This window comes from Callorhinchus milii, unplaced genomic scaffold (assembly GCF_018977255.1).
Source record: "Callorhinchus milii isolate IMCB2004 unplaced genomic scaffold, IMCB_Cmil_1.0 Scaffold25, whole genome shotgun sequence".
Lineage (NCBI taxonomy): Eukaryota > Metazoa > Chordata > Chondrichthyes > Chimaeriformes > Callorhinchidae > Callorhinchus > Callorhinchus milii.
The window spans coordinates 2,793,230-2,813,346 of NW_024704766.1; the positions used below are offsets into that span (position 1 = coordinate 2,793,230).

Sequence of the window (20,117 nt, forward strand, 5' to 3'; positions counted from 1 at the left end):
CCCGAGGTGTTGTCCAGAGGCAAGATTCCTACCAATCGAGCCACGCTCATAGGAACCTGTACCCGTGTTTTTAACTTATTCCTGATGTATTTTTAGATGTTTTGTCCAGATTTATAGTGTGTTCTTTCGTGTTTCAAGTTCTGTATTGGATCACTCTGGACTTAAGAACATTCCTGAATTCAGAGCCAGAGCTTTTAATCTTGTGAATAGGGAGATATTTAAACGCAGCATTCGCTCGTGAAGAATGGAGTCCGGTATCAGCCAGGTTCACAGACGTGAAGTCTCACTCGTTGAGCCTGTCCTTGAAGCCATCTTTAACGCGGTAGTTTGTAAGCGATGCAATTTTTGCAGTTTTATTTGCTGTCATAGCGTAGAGGCTTTGCTTTCCAGGAAGACTTTATGGTTTTAAGTCACTTTATTTCTTTAAATGTTTTTTTTTTTTTTTTGCAAAATCGCTATAACTGATTTAGGGGATGTCTTTGCGATAAGACAAGTAATTGTTATAAAATGCCTTAATAATAATAATCATAGTTGGGTGGGATGTTACTGCTTTCGTCATTATTCCTGGATGATTTTTATTTACTAAATTCAGGTAATGATTGCCTCGTTTTAATCTTCTCGACCCTATCTCCTATGTATTGTGGTTTAGAATTGAACGATTTGTGTATGTGTTTTGGTGGGGGGGGGGGCAGATCAGCAGGTCATTGTCGTAGTGACTTTGAGTACAGAGACATTAAATATTTGTGAGATGTAAAATCATGTTTTAACCTTTATTTTCCCTAACTCCAATTTTTTTTTAAATAAATAGTGATGAAGGCATTTCACCAGGGTGGGGGTGGGGGGGGTCAATGGCCAATTTTTCAGGAACAATGTTCAGTGTATCATAATGAAACAGTACCCACGAAAGACCCTGCTATTCACGATAATGAGCGCCTAACTCGAATGAGAATGCCAACTTGTCGAGTTGCACAGGCTGCCTTATTTTGGAATACGTTTTATCTATTTTGCAACGTTGTGGAGGCAACTTGGTGCCTTCCCAAATTCTCTGCCGTGAACCAATGACCTGTGTTAATTGGAACCCTTCTCTCTCTAAGTTGGAGATAAGAGAATCTATACTGAGCAGCTCTTTGGGAAGGGCAAAGAAAGTTGATATTCCTAGCTTTTTATAGCAAATTGTTACGGTAAAAAGGATTTTTTTTTATGCCTTTGTGAAACTGCCATCGTCGACAGAATGTCTGCTTGCTTGTGACAGTAGCTAACCTGAAATGCTTTTATCAGTTATCACATGAAATTGTACGTCTACAAATACATGTGTTTTTGTTTTAAAAAGGCACAAAAGGCTGTAGTTAACTGTTTTAGAAGGAACATTCCTTTAAATATTGTACATGCGGTTTTATTTGAACGTTTATCTGAATAGCAAGATATGTCAGCGCAGTGTGTACAAAAGAATGTGAACTGGTACATTTTCCGATTATGACTATGTACTGAATTTTACAAAGTATAAATTGACATAACATGCATTCTCTTCAGCTTTTTCTGTCTATTATTAAGTGCAACTCTTCGCTTCAACTGGGGCATCCAAGGGGGAAAAAAAGGACAATTTTAAAATTAAGAGTTAAACCTTTGAAAGGAGAGCCCAGAAAAAAATATTCTGTAAATATTTGATGGTCGCAAAGTCACAGTCAGTGAATTTGGGGGTTAGAGAACTAATTGTTAAGATGTAATGAATATGGAGAACAGAAATAAATGATTTCATTAATATTATACACTTCTTTCTTCTGTTCCACTGAATCCAACCTATTGTGATTGTCATCTTAGATGTGATTGTGTTGTGTCAATTGATCCATGGATGACAGTCTATAATGAGACATTGCAAGATGGGTTTTCCTTTCCTTTATGGATTCAACTCGTCATACCCATCTGCAAAAGGGCATACTGTTAATCACAAAAAAAATACACTGTAACGTTGATTCCTTTGAGAAACGGCTCAACCCACTGCAGTTTGCAAGCTCGTCTCATATAACGAAAATGTGAACATATAGAACTTTGCAAAGCAAAGCGAGCTTGTAACCGAATAACTCCGGCAATTCGTACAACCTCCAAAAGACGTAGTGGAAAATGACAAACGTCTGGTATCCGTCACTGAACTGATCGTAGGATAAAGAGCTCTCACAATTCCGGGGCCCTTCCAATTAAATCGGCTTTTTGTCTTCAAGAGTCGAAATAAAGTCAAATTCTCCTGTCAAAATAAAAAAAAACGAATTAAACATTTCCTTTCCATGTTGCAATGATGCCATCGCTCAATTTTTAAACATTGCAGCATTGCTGTGCGCAATTGGCTGCCGCGTTTCGCCCACAAAATCCAGTCTACACTTTGCAGTATATTCTGCGGAGCACTTCGAGATAGGGCACTACATCAAATGCAAGTAGTAGTAGTGTTAAACATCGGACTATTATAAGGAGAAATCAATGTCCGCCAGCGAAAAGGGGGCTGGCAAGACTGAGGAATATTATACAGGTTAAATCATCCCATTTCTCACCTTTGGTTAGCGGTTGCACAGAAAGCCTTGCCTTAGTAAAAAGTGCCACGTTCTTCAATGGACCACCCTGTGTTTTGTGTTCCTGGTGATATTTCTTCATTTCAGCCAGTGGGATGAAACGTTTCAACATCCTCACAAACTGCACATCCACCTGGGAAGAGAAAGTGAAATTGAGGCATTTCACCAATAAAACAAATTTGCATTGATACGGCGCCTTTCAAGTCAGGAGGACACCCCAAGGCGCTCCAGCTGGGGGTGGGAGCTGAGAGGTTGGCGGGAGAAAGATGACTGTTGAGTTAGGTCTTGAGATGGAACCGAACATCACATTATAAGTGGACCTCCACTGCAATCAATGATGAAATGAATGATCAATGAACTCCTTTGAGATGGGTTAAAAAAGGTGAGTTGTTTTTTTCTCAGACCTGTCATCTCAGAATGTTTCCAGATTCAGTACCTGGGTTTGTGCATCAACTCATTCCTCCGGATTTTTTCACAGTAATATTTTCAAAACTCAGAACTGAGTTGGTCCTTTGTGACTGTCTGTGTGAGCTCTGAGGTCCCCAAGGATTGGCTCACTTTCTAGGATTAGGGTAATAATAAGAATCCTTGCATTTGACATAGCGCCTTATCACGTCTTCTGAACGTCTCAAAGCGCTTCACAGAACACAGTGAAGTGAATTGACTATTTTGTGGGCGAAACACGACAGCCAAAAAAAAAGTTTTTAATTTACTTTTGTACTGTGTTACAGTAAAGAACAAGAGGATGTCAGTTACCATCGACCATTTAGGATTCTCCTTTTTGCTGGTGCAGTCATAATGGGGTTCCTTCTTCTCAAACTGTGTGTGATCGACGTAAGACTCCTTTACAATCTTCAAGAAAACGTCGAGAAATAACAAGAGCATTAAGCTTAACCCAAACCATTTTTTTAAAAAAAATGCACATTCACTTTCTTTTATATATGGAATCAATGAAATGACAAGAGGTGGCCATCAAATGTAATGATCCTCGCATTTGATACAGTGCCTTAACCATGTCTTCGAGACGTCTCAAAGCACTTCACAGAATATACCGTAAAATTAATTGACCACATTTTTGGGGCGAAACACGGCAGCCAATTGCGCACAGCGGCGTCCCACAAACAGTCGTAGATTGAGTGACCAAATTATTATTATTAAGTGAAATACTATTGAGGAGAGGGAATTTAGAGGTGGATAAATCAAAAGAAATCCTTCAAACCTTGACAATTGCAGCGATCCCAGGTTCCTTACAATTGCTGTGGTAGAAGAAAGCCAGTTGGCCCACCATCATATCCCTCATGAAGTTGCGGGCCTGTAAATGTAGGAAGTTTAAATCAACTCTATGATCTGACTAAAGTATTACATCTGAGTAGAATCGGCTCCTAAATTAGGATTGAATCGAAAAGTTTTCCAAAATTCTGCACACATCTTCTATTTAACACGATCTTATGGGTAAAACCATGTGAATTCCAGGGCTCTGGTGAGTGAGCGTGCGAGTTACCTGGTAGTTCCTGACACCATCCCAACATGCTGTCTGGTTCGGTTCGGCCTTTAAATCCTCCACACCAAACTAGGAACACAATCAGTGAAGAGGGTTACCGCTGAAGAGGGGTTTGATCCACCATTTCTCCCTTCTTCATTATCTTAAATCACTTCTATCAAATCATACATGAACCCTCTCCACTCCAATGAAAAAGGTCCTAACCTTTCCGGCCTCTCCTCGTCGCTATATATTCGCTCATCCTAGATATCATCGAGAGAACTGCTTTGTGGACGAAATGCCGCAGCCAATTGCGCATAGCAGTGTCCCACAGGATTGAGGTGACCAAATTATTTATTATTATTTTTGGAAGGAATGATTACTCAGGGAAAAGCGATCCGCCAATCGACTAACAACCGAGTTCCTATTTACTGCTGGTAAATGGAGACACGTGGAGTAAGGAAACTTGCCTAACGTTTCGCCCTGCCTGGGAATCGAACCCAGGTCCTCTCGCCTGCGAGGCAAGTGGCTCGAACCACCGAGCTGCAGGACTGCACACGGTTTTAAATGAAGAGCGCACAGTATACCTTCATATCAACGCCATTTTCGATTCGGCTTTCTGGTTCCGATTTCATCAACCAAAAACTGAAGGCTCTTTGGTGCCTGAGGCACCTTTCCCTGATGACTTTGTAGTTTTCTCGTTACTGTCCAAACCCTCTGCGATTTGTTCTTCCGCCGTATCGATCTGTACTTTTTTGGCACGTTTAGCAGCCCGTTCACCTTTCTCTATATGGATAACAGAGGATAATTTGAGAAGAATTTGACTGAATACCTTTGTCGATCCACATTGACTAAAAACAAAGTTTGAAGATCTAGAGGGGTTGGTGAAGATGGGAGTTTCAATGCTGCAGATCTAGGGTCACTTTATCCAGCAGTATGTAGGAACCCTGTTGTCGATCGGCGGATCGCTTTTCCGGGGATAATAATCCCTTCACCAAATTTTTTTAAAAAAAAATATAATAATAATTTGGTCACTTAATCCACGACTGTTTGTGGGGACGCTGCTGTGCGCAATGGGCTGTATCTTGTTTCGCCCACAAAATACACAGTCAATTCACTTTGCCGTACGCTCTGGGAAGCGCTTTGAGACGTCTCGAAGACGTGATAAGCCGCTGTATCAAATGCAAATATTATTATTGTTGATATTGCTGCCTGGCGAGCTTCCCCACCCTTTGGCTTTGGCTTGCAGGTTTACCAGGAGCTGAGGGGGAGGATTCCCTGCCCCCAGTGACTGGTCGGCCCTTCCAGGTCCTGCCGATGAGCCAAGCTGGGATGTGCTGTCATCAGGGGTGAGTGCCCTGGGATACTGCGACCCCTCCTGGCTCAGGCATCGGGCAACCGAGACCGCCACAGAGGGCTGGCTCGATTCCGACATTCCATCGTCAGGCATGTCACCGCTTGGCGCCAGTTCAGTTCCTCCAAGGAGACTCTTACCCCTCACTCCCCCCACCCCCCCCCCTTCCCCCCATCACCACCCCAAGAGGATAGATAAAAAAAAAAGCATCAAAAGAGATAGACCAACTCGGGTACAGGACCCAACGCAAAATATTCCTCAGCAACAGTCTGCCACAAAATAGTTATTTTGAAAGCACTTCAATATCTAAACCACCAGAACTGACCAGAGAGAACAATCGATAATAATGTTTTTTTTTACTTGGTTTTCCACGTTTTCTGCTTTTGGGGGGCATCCTCAACTGTCTTCCAACTTGCTCTCTCTCCTGTAAAATAACCACGCCGATGACCGGGGAGGGGAGGAGGGGACGCCGTTACCGGAACGCTCCCAACCGTAGCTCAGTGGTTAGAGCACTCGTCTCTCAAACGAGAGGACCTGGGTTCGACTCCCGAGCAATGCCAAGTTTCCGTACTCCCCCCCCCCCCCCCCCCCCGCACCCCACCCGCCGCGCACGCCGGGGCTCACGTGGCGGTGAGTAGGAACCCGCTCGTTGGTCGATTGGCGGGGATCGCTTTTGCGGGAATAATAATCCTTTTTCTTAAAAAAAAATGATTCGGTCACTCAACCCGCGGCTGCCTGTGGGGACGTTTGCGATGTGCGCCATTGGCAGCCGCGTTTCACCCACACACCACGCAGTCACCACACTTTAGCCGTATATCCTGCGAAGCGCTTTTTCTTCCTCCCCCCTTCTGAAGGACCGTTTCACAGTTTTCGAAGCCGCCGACTGAACCCCGAAACTTGTGGCCGGTGTCGCTTCGGCAAAAACAAACACCGGGACACGAGGCGGCACAGCGTGGACCGCGGAGCGCTCCGCGACCGCTCGAAGACGTGTATAAGGCGCTGCATCAAACGTGAGGCTTATTATTACTATTATTACTACCACTACACACTATTAATACTGGTATTACCATTATTACTAGCATTACTATTAGTATTATTACTATTATTATTACTACTGTTATTACTAGCATTACTACTAGTATTATTACTACTCTTACTAGTATTACTATTACGATTACCATCATTACTATTATTACCACTACTATTACCATTATTACTACTACTGTTATTATCAGTCATTACTATTACCAGCATTACTATTAGTGTTATTACTATCATTACTACCCGTATTACTATTACCACGAATTACCATCATGACTATTATTATTGCTCCTATCATTACTATTACCATTATTACCAGTACTACTGTTATTATCACCGTCGTTACTATTACTATGACCGGGCGTCACGAGCAGCATTGATCACCGGTACGGCTGTTGATGCTGTCACTATTACTGTCGTGGCTATTACTACCAGCACTGGCATTGTTATTACTACATACTCTTACCGTGAGTACTATCATTATTACTACCATTATTTCAACAAACTGGGGAGTGTTTTCTCTCAGTCTCACCTATAATCCCCCGGTGTGTGTGTGTGTGTGTGTGGGGGTGTGGGGGGGGGGAGGGGGGGGGGGGGGGGAGAGGCTGTGAGGCTGAGCTCAGGCCCTGGTGGGGAGGAGGTGGGTCTGTGTCTGCGTTGGGTGAAGGGTTATAGTCACGTGGTGGCGCTGACGCGGCGGCTGGTCGTCACGTGGTGGCGCTGACGCGGCGGCTGGTCGTCACGTGGTGGCGCTGACGCGGCGGCTGGTCGTCACGTGGTGGCGCCGACGCGGCGGCTGGTCGTCACGTGGTGGCGCTGACGCGGCGGCTGGTCGTCACGTGGCGTCGCCGCCGCTGTCATCAACCCGGTGGCGCTGCCGCGGGTCGTCACGTGGTGGCGCCGGCGCCGCTGCTGGTGGTGGTGGTGGTGGCGGGCGGAACGTTTCTCCCGCGGTGAGCTGTGTGTGGGGGGGAAGACAATGAGTGAGGGACCGGAAGGAAGGCAATGAGTGAGGGACCGGAAGGAAGGCACAGAGAGCGCGTTAACCACTGAGCTACTGAGTTCCACAAATACAAACAAAATAAGGCCAACAAAATAAATAAATATCCCCCACTGACTCCCCCCCTCCCCCCCCCCCCACCCCCCCCCCCCCCCCCCCCCCCCCCACACACACACACACAACAAATCGATAGATCTGTTTGATTTTTTTTTCGCGGCACTGTCCTCACTGCTGTCGGGGGTTTCACTTCCGCTGACAGACGGCACCAATGGACAGTGAAGTGCAGAGAGACGGCAGAATACTGGATCTCATTGACGACGCCTGGCGCGAGGACAAATTGCCCTATGAAGATGTAGAAATACCTTTGGTCTGTATTTAATAATAATAATCCTTGCATTTGATATAGCGCTGTTCGCGTCGGGAGGACGTCCCCAAAGCGCTTCACAGAACACACTGTAAAGTGAAGTGACTATATTTGTGGGCGAACGCGGCAGCCAATTGCGCACAGCAATGTCCCACAAACAGTCGTAGATTGAAAATGACCAATTTATTATTGTTTTTGGTTTTGGAGGGATTATTATTAGGCTCTGTGTGGAGTAAGGAAACTTGCCCGAGGTTTCACCCTCTGCCTGGAATTGAACTCAGGTCTCTCGCTTGCAAAGCGAGTGCTCTAACCACTGAGCCACAGGACTCCACAATTCATATTGTCGTGCACCTTATATAACGTGGAAACGAGGAGTATACGCTTCTGCCTAATTACCGAAAGCAAACCGCTCTTTCCGTCAATTTTGTTTCATTTTCGCACCAAATTTCTTCCCTCCTCTCCTGAATGACAATGTGGCAAGACACAAATGTACGGTATCCTCGAACAGATTTAAAAGGGACTTCAGGAGAGAGGTGTGAGAATCTGGAACTCACTGCAAGAAGCTGTGGTCGAAGCAGAAAGCTTAGTGGAGTCCTATAGCTCAGTAGTTAGAGCACTCGTCTCGCGAGCGAGAGGATCCGGGCTCGATTCCCGCCAGGCTGAAACATTAAAAGTTTCCTCCTCACGCCTCTGTTTACCTAGTAGTAAGTAGGAACCCGGTTGTTAGTTGATTGGTGATTGATTTGGGGACAGGAAAGGTTTTTTCTGTATTTATTTCTGTTTTTCATTTCATTCCCTTCCTCCAGAGATTGATTAAAGTGGGTCTTGCAAATTGTGTATTGGCCTTTCGTAATAACTTCTGCATGTTTTATACCTTAATATTAATAACTAACTCCTGCTTGTTCTATACCTTGTTAGAGTGAACTCCCAGAACCGGAACAGGACAACGGAGGAACGACTGAATCCATCAATGAACAAGATATGAAATGGACTGACCTAGCCTTACAGAACCTGCATGAAAATACCCCGTCTGCAGGAAGCTAGCTGCTAAATATAGAACTACCATAGCAGTAAAAACATCTTTTCACACTGACCTACATCATATATATTGATTTACATCTTATATGCTGATATGCATTCTGAGGTGATGCACCTCACAACTGGAACTCTTTCATTAAGGCTCACTGTATTCATCAATGTCCATCAAATTGTTTGCACATGTGGGACTTTGGAAGCTGAAAGTGTAACCATTGAAATGAACGAAAGGTGAGATGTGAGTAATTTTGTAGAGAATTAAAGTACCCATTGCATGTGAAACCCTTTCAGTTCCATTGGCTTTACCACGGTTACGGTAGTACCAGCATCTTCAGAAGAGGAGAGAGTTGCCGAAGCAGTGACGGATACTTACCACTGCTCAACTTCCAGTCACCCCCATTTCAGTGCGGGTGGCAGTATAGATGCTTCAACTTTAGATAGTCTTGTAGGGATTGGGGATTAACCAGTGTTCCTAGATTGATATTGAATGAGTTAGAAATGCACAACGCAGTGGAGGCTAATTTGACCCATTATATTGTGTCTGTGCTTCTCCAAGAAGCCACTCATTCTGATCCTAATTCCCAGCTCTTTTGTGTTAGTGGTACAGGGGGAGGCTGACAATCTGGAAATAGCAGTCGGTGCTTTCTTGGAATGAGAAGAATGGGGAGAAAAGCTTCCAAGTTGGAGCATTTTCTTGCGACTAACAGATGTCATGTGCTTAGGTTGTTGTAAACTGCTGGCTTACGGCTCATAAGATATTGTGTGGACCAGGGGAAAGAGCTGCAAAAAGAAATTAATAAAGAGGGTGATTTAATAATTACAGGTAGCAGTGCCACAGACTCGATGAGCCGAATAGTCCCATCTCTCTTTTTGTGCAGATCGTTCATTTCTATGTTCAGTCAGAACTCGAGGGGCACAATCTGCGAGACCGGAATTATTTGGGGTCAAAATACATCACAATCGGCTCCAGCGGTCAGTGACGAAACATTCCATTGCCACCGTTTAATTTTAAATTCCTCCTGTCATGTTTACATCATGCGTGCCTTCACAGCGGCATTCTAAAATCCAGAATTATTGGAGAAATTCTAAACAGTCGTTTGTTATCGACACCCATTGAAGACTTCGGCAATTTTAAAATATCAACTTGCACGTGTTTTCTTTTGAGTGCTTTCATTAGTATAGCTGTACAGGTTTCTGACAGACCAGAGCAGTTCTTCTGCTTAGGGTACGTTAAAGAGGTATGTAGTAGTGGAGAAAAAGGGAATAGCCCTGATAACCCTGAGAGAAAATAAGAGAAGAAAATAATGTCAGCTCAAGGAAGAAGTACTCCTCCAAACTACACTGACGCACAATTGAACAAAGTAATCTGGTCTTGTTTTAATAAAACGATTCTGAAGTATTCGTATGTATAAAATCCAAGGTGGCCTTTGATTTCTAATATTGGAAGAAGCAGAAAAGCAAAGTGAAATCAGACAGTAGCAGCTAAAGCCACAATTAAAAATGCAATTCATTGCTGGCGCCATCATTGCAACCCTCTGCACGTTGAGTGGTGAGTGAAAACAAAACCTTGACAGTTTTTAACAACGTGTTTGGCTATTTTGCAGCTCTTTATGGAACTAATATTTGTCAAAATAATAATAATCCTTGCATTTGCTACAGCGCCTTATGTCTTCGAGATATCTCAAAGCGCTTCACAGAAAATACTGGACCACTCTACTCTAGACTGATGCTGCAGTGCAGTGCTGCGGGAATGTTGCATTGTCAGAAGTGCTGTTCTTTAGATGAAATATTAAACCCAGGTCCTGTTTGCCCATTCGCATGGATTTTAAGGATCCCATAGCACTATTTGACCCAAAAAAACATTGTAGTACAATCCAGCCCCTTGGGACGTCCTCCCAACATGAAAGGCGCTGGAACAAATGTAATTTTGTGTTGTATTTTATAAGATTATCTGTTATTATTCTTAACATTATCATTATCCCTCTCATTAACCATTGCAGCAGAAGCCCTGAACTGCTACCATTGTACAAACTCCAAGAAAATCGACATGTGCGATAATCATCAGGAAGCTTGTTCAGAAAATCAAACAGTGTGCCTCACCTCCGTGGAAATCAAAGGGTTTAGCCAGAGTAAGTCACGAAGGTCATTTTTTTAAGCTTCCTAGAATAAGTGAGGTGATATAAGTAGTTTTACTTCAACACGACCTACTTTACAGATCAAAGGGATGTGTTTGTTAATTAATTGCAATAGACCAGAAAGGATATCCAGGAGTGGTGTCTCGAGAGACTGAGAAAATCAGTATGAAGGATGACAGGGACTAGTTACAACACTTTCACGGAGCGTGGAAAGCATTGGAGAGAAAATTAAATCAGAAAATTTAGTGGGAAACTACTTGAAAGGGCAACTTTTGAGTTGAAGTCATCAATATTAGTAAATATAGTCATTAATAATCCTTACCTTTCTGCCTTTCATGTTTGACGGGTGGGGTTTGGACAGCGCCTAAGTATGCTTCACGTGATATACTGTAAAGTATGGTGACTATTTTGCACGTAAACAATTTTGACAGATTGACAGCCTTTCGCTATTGCCTTACACAAATAAAAATATGCTGAATTACATATTTGGCAATAATTGGAGACCATTTTAACAGTACGTCTGTTTTAGTATTTCCATACTTAAAATATCAAAATATGTAGATCATTTAGTATCTTTATTTATGTCAGGCTGTAGTATCAATAACAATAATAATCCTTGAATTTGATTTCTCCCCTTATCATGTCTTCGAGACGTCTCAAAGCGCTTCACAGGATTTACTGTGAAGTGAATTAACTTAGTATTTTGTGGGCAAAATATATATCGATCTGATGGCTGGACTGGGCTTTCAGCCATTCTGCTCCCGCTCTGCAGAACTCCATCCAACTTCTAGTCCCCACGACTTGCCCCCTCCCCGCTCTTCCCGCGTTCAAAGCCTGGTCAAGACCAAATTTTGGTCATCTTCGCTCCCTACCCTCTCTCCAGCCCAGCATCGGGTGCCCAGCTCGCTGTACAAAAGCATTTTGAGATATCCTTCGGATGTGAAAGGCGCTGCATAAATGTAAATCGTATTGTGTAAATTGTCGTACCCATAATAGCATTTCAATCCACAAAATACAGTCAGTTGACGTTACAGTGTATCCTGTGAAGCGCTTTAAGACGTCTCTGAGACGTCTTAAAGCGCTTCAAGTTGCTGTACTCAAATGCCAGGATCGTTAATATTATTATGCGATGCTCGGAATTAAAGCGATTTGGACCAAAATGTTTTCGTTGCAGTTGGATTTGTGACGGTTACAAAGAAATGCGCATATCGTTCAGACTGCAACCCGAGTTCATCCGATCTAATCATTGGAGGGAGGAAAGTCATCTGCTGTTTCACTCACCTGTGCAATGTGGGCTGTGACTTGGGAGACAAACACACCTGGTTCTTACTGGGATTCACGACTGCCATCAGCTGGACACTTCGAGAATTGACTACCTCAGACTAGATGAATCAGAACTGCACATTTATTCACACATCAGATTTGCTCATCAGGACCTTTTTATGGGGATGGGGTGGTGGGGGTAGGGGGCTCGGGGCTGGGGGGAGAATGTATATAGAGAATGAGCTGTTGCCTTAGGATGTTAATATGTTTTTTTTTAGTGTTTGGTGTTTTTTTTAAACTGTTTGATTAAGGTGAAATCACTGTCCGTAGGCCAGCCATGTTGTATCAATACCGCAAACCACTAAACTGTGTAATAACTCCACTTGGTATTGGGCTTATTAACGTCTGGTATGGAATTGGGTCTTCCTCCCCCCCCAGAATGGCAGGTGTGATAGGAACAGACCAGGAACCGCAGACACTGGGCTAGGCTGAGTCGCGTCATCGAGACATCTCAAAGGGCTTCATACTCTAATGTGGAGTGCCTGTGTCTTTTGTGGGCGAAACACGGAAATAAGAATTTGAATTATAGCACTATTTGTTTAATCCACCCGCATTGCTGCAGGTTGGTTTTGTTCTGCCACTTGAGACTATACAACAATTTATATGGCATCGCCAAGTGGGCAGATACGATGGTGAAACAATGAAGGAATGAGGATACAGCCCTGAGGAACACCTATAAAGTACACACTTTATATACTTTGCCACTCCACTTGACAGAAAATTCTGTGAAGCACTTTGAAATGTCCTCCCCCTCCCACCCCGTGACTGATATATTTGATAAGGCAGGGATATATTATTGATTATGTGACTGGGAGTGGGAGGAAAACTCGCTGGAAGAGACAAAGTGACGACACTGGGATGGATAAGACTGAGCCCAGGAAAGGTCAGAACCTTAGAAGTGGAGCAGGGAGGAGAGACGATGGAGAAGGACGGACTTCCCACAAAATATACAGCCAATTCACTTCATAGTATATTCTGTGAAGCACTTTGAGACGTCTCAAAGACGTGATAAGGCGCTGTATCAAATGCCAGGATTATTATAAACAAATAAATGCAAATTGTTGTGTTCTTTGCTTACGAATAACTTTCTGTCTGAGCAAAAAAAATGTAAAATGCTACAGTTTATAATTTGCCAAGTTGTACTTGCAGTATCTGTTAACGTGGTTTGCACCTGTGGCTTTGACGTCAGTGACACTGATGTACTCCAGGAGTGTGTGTGACACTGATATACTCCAGGAGTGTGTGTGACACTGATATACTCCAGGAGTGTGTGTGACACTGATATATACCAGGAGCCTGTGTGACACAATGGGATAGTTGTTGTTCCACCCACTCGTGCTCCATATCCTGCTCAGCATCCGCCCAAACTTAGCCACTTTTTATTTCCGTGCCTCTAACTTTCTGGATCTCTCCCACTTAACGCTTGCCTCCTCCCCTATCTCCTACGCTGTCAGGCAAACCTGTCAAAAAGGAAAATGAGGAAACTGGAGAGAAATTTTTTTTATTCCTGGCCAAAGAGTCCCTGCATTTGGCCTTTGGCTCCGTAAAACCTTGAAGAATTACTGTGCTTACTTGATTGTCAGTCGTTATGCTTGAACCTATCTCTAATTCCTCCACTGTGCCTCCCTCTTCAGCGACCTTCTCAAATCCTACGTCATCAATTGTGCTGAAAAGTCACGTCCCTCTCGACTCTCTACCCCCTCCTCGCTCCCTCCCTTCCCTCCCCTCACCCTGACCATTTCCCCCCGCCTGCTCGGGTCCCGACCCAACTGTCCAGCGCCTTGGGAAGTCCTCCCGACGTGAAGGGCGGCTCTATAAATGAAATCTTGTTGTTGTTTGGCGGCATTGTTTGGCTTTCTTGTTAGAAAAAAAACTCACCCACAAGGCTAGTTTCCAGTTTCTGTGTTTCTTCATCTCGCCATTAGAGGCAGCAACGGCCACCATTGTCGGGTTCTTCGGGAATTGGCTCTTCTACTTGAAACAATAGGAATTAAACTAAGATTAACGCAGGGCATAGCATTAATACTTTGATGTAATCATTTTCAGAAACTGCTCTTAAAATTGATACCGACAGTCACGAAACTTTAGTCTACATTTTAAGGTCACTGCAAATAGTCTCTCCCGACACCCCCCACCCCGCTCCCCACACACGATCCCACATTTGCACACAAGGACTGAAACAAGATACCTCTGTGAGGCACAAACCAGTGTGGAACTTCCAAATACCAGTTTCACCCTAACTGGTTTTTCTGCAATCCACCTCCTAAATGCCAATTGCTAACTGCAGGGTGTGTCCTTTTTGTGGTTACCAAATTGAATGCCATTGTCCGATGACAAAGAAAAGAACAACGACTTGGACTTATATAGCACCCTCCACACCGGGTAGCGTCTCAGAGCGCTTAACACTGGCGGAGCCTGACTCCGAGCTGGCGGTGGGGAAGTGGGCGTAAGCACAGTTGAAGAGGAAGGTTTTCAGGCGGGGCTTGAAAAAGGGGAGAGAGGGGGCAAGGCAGAGGGCTGAGGGAGAATGTTCAAGAGTTTCGGGGCGTAGCGGCTGAAAGCGCGACCTCCAATGGCGGGGCGGAGGTTGCGAGGGACAACCAGGAGGCCGGTGCCGGTTGAGCGAGGGAGGTTTTTATTATAACAAGAAGAAATTGCAGATCGTAGACTCATTCAGCAGTGTCTTGCAGATCTGACCTGTGACAAGCACTTGCTGGGTGAGGCTACAGATGACCTCAATCCCTGTTTCACCAGAGCCAGACGCACCAGATTGACCTTGAGATGTCCAGGCGATGGGTGCAGCCACGAACGCAGAAAGAGTTTGGAGACATTCCAATGACATTGACTAATTTCACTGATTCCGAATCAACAGGAATGCCAAGGATGCAGTGTTCCTGCTCCCCCTCTCCATACCGCATCCACCCATCTTCCCCCTGAGCACAAAGCAAAGAGTACATGAATGTGGTGGTATTTCAGACACTACACCCATCACTTCTGGAACTCCCACCCTCTCCTCTGTGTCGGTCTTTAACAACCTACTGCGTAACAATAACGACAAGATAATAATATATCGGAGGTTGAGGTACATATTTAAGTAATGGGTGTAGTGTTTGAAAGCTTAGCGATCCATGGTGGACCACCAGCTGAAATATATATATTATATACTTATATAGCGCCCTACACATAGGGTAGTATCTCAGAGCGATATAATATAATAATATGTAATTAAACGACTATTTGTGCACAAACGCTGCTGTGCACAATTGGCTGCCGCGTTTTCCCCATAAATATACAGTCAATTCGCTGTACAGTATATTCTGTGAAGCGCTTTGAGACGTCTCGAAGACGTGAAAAGCGCTATATCAACTGCAAGGATTATTATTATTATTACCTCCCAGACGCATGCCAGCTTGACGGCCGCTATGTAAATGCAAGCTGTTGTTGTTGTACCTCTTTGACAAAGCCTCCCCCAACCCCCCCTTTGTCAAACACTCTGAGACGTTACATTACATGAAGGGTGCTATAACAATGCAAGTTGTTGTTGTTATATGTGTACAGAAAATAGACCACCTGACAACTCACCAGAAAGCCTCTCAGGAACTTAAAGCGGTTGATAATCACTGCTGTGTATTCAAGGACGCCATGGCCTATGCAACAGTAACTAACTTCCTTCTCAATGGTACACATGATTAAATCTACAATTATTTATGCCTTGTTTGATTATCGAGATTGAGTAACTTCCAAAATAGTACAGACGGGACTTGGAATGAAAAATGGTAATTATGTAATTTGGCAAACCTTTAATTATTGGATCAGATGGCAGCAACTTTGATTGTCACCATCACCAATAGCCATTTACTCAAATTGCAACTGTAAACAGGTGTTAATTCCACTCAAAGCTGATTTAACCAACCACCTGACAATTATCTCAGTACTGGTAACTCTGTCTGGAGCTGGTAAACAATTTTATCGTAAAGAAGCATCAACCTATTCTGTCCTCTCTTCCATTTTGTGGCGTCCTGTAGCTTATTGGTTAGAGCACTCGCCTCTCAAGCAAGGGGACCTGAATTCGATTCCCGGGTAGGGCTAAACGAAAGGTAAGTTTCCTTACTCCACACACCTTGTTGTGACAATTGTGTACCCTTCAACACTTTAGCCACTGGAGTCGAGCTAAATGTTTCAAGGTCTTCCCAGACAGTTTAGTCTAAGAGCTATTTGTGTTTGCCATGTCCCTCCACACCCTAACCCAGAGGAAGTCAGCGAGCTCATAAAAATAAATTGTCGCTTTGTTCTCAGTTGAGTTAATGCAAACCTAATGTACCTTTGTAGGTTCAGGGACAACTGCAAAATCACCTGTTCATTGGAGGCCATGTGGATTGAACCTTATGACTCAGAGGTGGGAGTGCTACCACTGAGCCAGGTTGATACTAAGCAATAATAACTATACCTGTAACAAAGGAATGCATACACAAATCCTCAGTCTGGATCCTTGCAGTCCACGCCCTCTGACATTCTATATGCTTTCACATTTAACAATGATCTCTATGGCTTCATGCTTGTGATTCCAAGCTTTCTTTGAACCCGAGTGTCTGGTTCCCTTCCCAAATTGGCTTCAGGCTAAAGCTGATGTGACTTTGCAAAAATAAGTTCACAAGGAACTATGGTAACGTGTTCCCACGAGAATGGTTTAAATATGATCTGCCGTAGGTTTCAGCAATGCCTATAGCTGTATTGAGAGAGGACACTCAATTTATATTCTGCTCATCTTGTTTTCTCCCCCTCCTCGAAACTTGGTCACCATTCCCTTGAGTTCAGAAGGTTGAGGGGTGATCGGATTGAGGTTTTCAAAAATAATAAAGGGATTCAATAGGGCAGCTACAGAGAAACTGTTTCCTCTGGTGGGGGGAATCCAGAACAAGGGGCCATAATCTTAAAATTAGAAATAGACCATTTCGGAGTGAAATTAGGAAGCAGTTTTTCACCCAAAAGGTAGTGGAAACCTGGAACTCTCTCTCCCCCAAAAGGCTGTGGATGCTGGATACATTCACATTTTCAAGACAGAGGTAGATAGATATTTGTTAGGATTAAGGAATACGGGTCAAGGACGGGTAATTGGACTTGAGGTACAGATAAGCCATGATAGAATTCTTATAGAATGACGGAACAGGCTCAAGGGCCTGAAAATCCACTTCTGTGTTTATATAAATGTAGATTATATTGTATTGTGCTGGGATAATGGTTCGACAATCATCACCTGCCCTTTGGTATGTGGCCCATTTGTTCACCTTTCAGAGACAATACGTGTTGCCAGGCTATTAAAATGCAGAATAAGGACAAGATCCCACCCTGTCCTCACCTCTGACATCTGTACACACACTGTTCAGCATCCATTAATCAGGAGAAAGAATTCTGACTCATTTGTCCCTCCTTACACCCGGAGAAATAGTTCAATGTTACTGTCGCACCACGACAAAGCTGGCTGAGGTCAAAGCATGAAGTGAAAATCAAACCTTGGATCTTCTGGGTTTCTCCCTGTGACAAGGAGTTCAAGCCCTGAGTGGTTATTTATTATAAGTTTTGCTCTGAAGGCACACGTCTCACCTCTTCTCTTTCTACACTTCGTATTCTTTTCTTTGTTAGCCACGACGGAAATGTGGAAACGTTTTGAGATGTCTAACTTATCTATGTATCGGCAATCTTTTTGTGCTGTATGATTCCATGATCCTACGAATCAGAGCGAGACAATAAACTGATGTTGAACACCAAAACATGAAATAAAGCATCAAATTGCTCATCAAGAACCTTTAAACTTCACAAATAATTTCTAAATAATTAAATAATAATTAAATCATTCTTAAATAATTATTTCTCTTACGCTAAACTCTGAGGTTGAACAGGACTGTTTCCCGGGTAGAATAGATGGCCATTCAAGTTATTTTAGACTTTGCTCCTGCGTAAAGCCATCTATGTTAATCTCACTTTACCTGTGCTTTTCCGAAGCATCTACTGCCCTTGGCATTCGTTCATCTGTGTACAGTCGTCAATCTGGCTCAGTCTCGCCTCTGAATCAGGAGGTTGTGGGTTCAACCCTTAAATCAGCACTTTGAGCTCCCAGTATAGAGCAGTGCTGGGGGGGGGGGGGGCGCGCGGGCTGCATTATTGTATAGCGTTATTCAAGATGAGAAGGGACTCTCTAACAAAAATAGAATGGAATTTCCCCTGATGTCCTGTCCCACAAACCCTCAACAAAAATCAGTCATTCACTTTCTGGATGTTTGTAGGACATATGTACAAATTGGCTGCTGCGTTCATCCAGAAAATTCACTTCGCAGTAAATCCTGTGAAGCGCTTTGAGACGTCCTCTCAATGTGAAAGATGCCATATCAACTGCAAAAATATTGCTATTAATAATATTTTCCTTTTAAATACCCCCAAGGGGCACTGTTCCACAGCTACCCCTATCCATTTATTTCATACTTTGCCTCTAAAAACATTGTTCCCAACTTCCCTCCAGTGCTGTTTGTGGGAGGCTGCCGTGCGCGACTGACTGTTGGGTTTCGCCCACAAAATATACAGCAAATCCACTTTACAGTATATCCTGTGAAGCGCCTTGAGACAACAACAACAACAACAACTTGCATTTACGCAGCGCCCTTCACGTGGGGCAGTATCTCGGAGAGCCTAATGGATCTCTCAACGAGGTGATAAGGTCCTATATAATAAGAATTACTATTATCATGATGATTGCAACATTGCTTGGCCAGGATTCCTTATCGGTTAACAATTTTTTTTTAAAAAAGAGTCTGCAGTGAGCACCACGTGCTCGCGCCAGAGGCGACTGGTGGGCGCTTTACGGCAAATTAATTTCCTTTGAGTTAAAGCCACAGCTATCAAATTTCTAAGAAAGTAGGAGGGGATGGCACGCTGATGTTTTGACCAGGGCGGCAGGTTGTCTTAATGGTGGCTTCTGTCAGGAAGGGTGGATTCATTTAGGAAACGCCGCCTCTCAAGATCTTCCTTTCCGACAGTGTCTTCAGTCATCTTCCCTCTTCCACCCCACTTGCCCTCCACCCGTCTCCTTACAGCACAACTATCCTCTACACAGTTTGCTGATACATCAAGCAATTTGGACGTGCAACTGTTAATGGTTATAAAAGAGATGAAAACCTTGCTCTCTTGTACTAAACATTCTCCTGGAACTGGATAAACGTCGTAATATTATTGCTGGAAAGAAAAACGATGGGGGTTACAAGAGCTTTACCTGTTCCCCTCTCATGCCCTGCAACTTCTTCACTTCACCGATCCCCTCTTGTTCACTCTCTTTATCCCCGCCACAGACACGATGGGCCGAATCTACGATTCTATGATGATATGTGTACCCACTCTGACCTCACCTTCATCAAATGGTGGGTAATCATTGCCTTATTGAGTCTTATTTACCTTTCTGAAACATTTTGGCCTTTCAGGTGAAGCCTGTGTCTACAAAGTAATGACCTTTGCATGAATTACAGATTGAAGTAAACAAACACCTGGGATCATGATGTTCGTTGCGGTTACTGGAGTATGAGAGATCGCAGTGCGTATCAGTTACACAACTGGGTTAAGCCAGTTCACAGACAGTATTGGAAGTATTGACGTACGTTTGTGGTAAAGTTTGCATTTGGACTCCAGTTAGGCTTGAATGAGAGGAAAACTGATCTCTGCCATTCAGCACTTGGGTTTTGGTTAGCTGGACGTCTGAGACAAGCAGAAGCCCATCATCGCCGTGCTTAAGTGTATCCAAACCAGACTGAGAGTTCTGCATCATATTTAAGATACCTTAAATGT

At 43.7% G+C, this 20,117-nt stretch overlaps 2 protein-coding genes and 1 long non-coding RNA gene across 9 annotated transcripts; 1 reads left to right on the top strand and 2 right to left on the bottom strand.

The window, feature by feature from the left end:
* Positions 1-1,377: 1,377 nt before the first annotated feature.
* thyn1 (thymocyte nuclear protein 1) lies at positions 1,378-6,999 on the bottom strand. Of its 5 annotated transcripts, none has more exons than XM_007896082.2 (8): positions 6,966-6,999; positions 5,753-5,816; positions 4,626-4,824; positions 4,060-4,128; positions 3,778-3,870; positions 3,315-3,410; positions 2,572-2,691; positions 1,378-2,239 (listed from the first exon to the last, which is right to left on the bottom strand). In XM_007896082.2, the coding sequence occupies exons 3-8, from the start codon at positions 4,671-4,673 to the stop codon at positions 1,988-1,990; spliced, it is 678 nt and encodes a 225-aa protein (XP_007894273.2). In that variant the 5' UTR covers positions 4,674-4,824; positions 5,753-5,816; positions 6,966-6,999; the 3' UTR covers positions 1,378-1,987. The 5 variants fall into 5 exon arrangements, with proteins under 5 accessions (XP_007894273.2, XP_007894272.2, XP_042199875.1 ...); XM_007896081.2 differs by lacking the exon at positions 6,966-6,999 and adding an exon at positions 6,900-6,963; XM_042343941.1 differs by lacking the exon at positions 5,753-5,816.
* A 599-nt stretch (positions 7,000-7,598) lies between these two features.
* Positions 7,599-11,595, top strand: anapc13 (anaphase promoting complex subunit 13). Of its 2 annotated transcripts, XR_488085.2 has the most exons (3): positions 7,599-7,800; positions 8,716-9,063; positions 10,833-11,595. XR_488085.2 is itself a non-coding variant. In XM_007896085.2 (2 exons), exons 1-2 carry the CDS (start codon positions 7,702-7,704, stop codon positions 8,839-8,841), a joined length of 225 nt encoding a protein of 74 aa, XP_007894276.1. In that variant the 5' UTR covers positions 7,599-7,701; the 3' UTR covers positions 8,842-9,114. The 2 variants fall into 2 exon arrangements, 1 of the variants encoding a protein (XP_007894276.1); XM_007896085.2 differs by lacking the exon at positions 10,833-11,595 and having other exon boundaries at positions 8,716-9,114.
* Positions 11,596-14,119: 2,524 nt separating this feature from the next.
* Positions 14,120-19,679, bottom strand: LOC121850797. 2 transcript variants are annotated; one of them, XR_006085771.1, is made up of 3 exons: positions 19,552-19,679; positions 15,057-15,223; positions 14,120-14,261 (listed from the first exon to the last, which is right to left on the bottom strand). It is a non-coding gene; the product is annotated as an uncharacterized LOC121850797 (long non-coding RNA). The 2 variants fall into 2 exon arrangements; XR_006085772.1 differs by having other exon boundaries at positions 14,120-14,264.
* Positions 19,680-20,117: the final 438 nt, after the last annotated feature.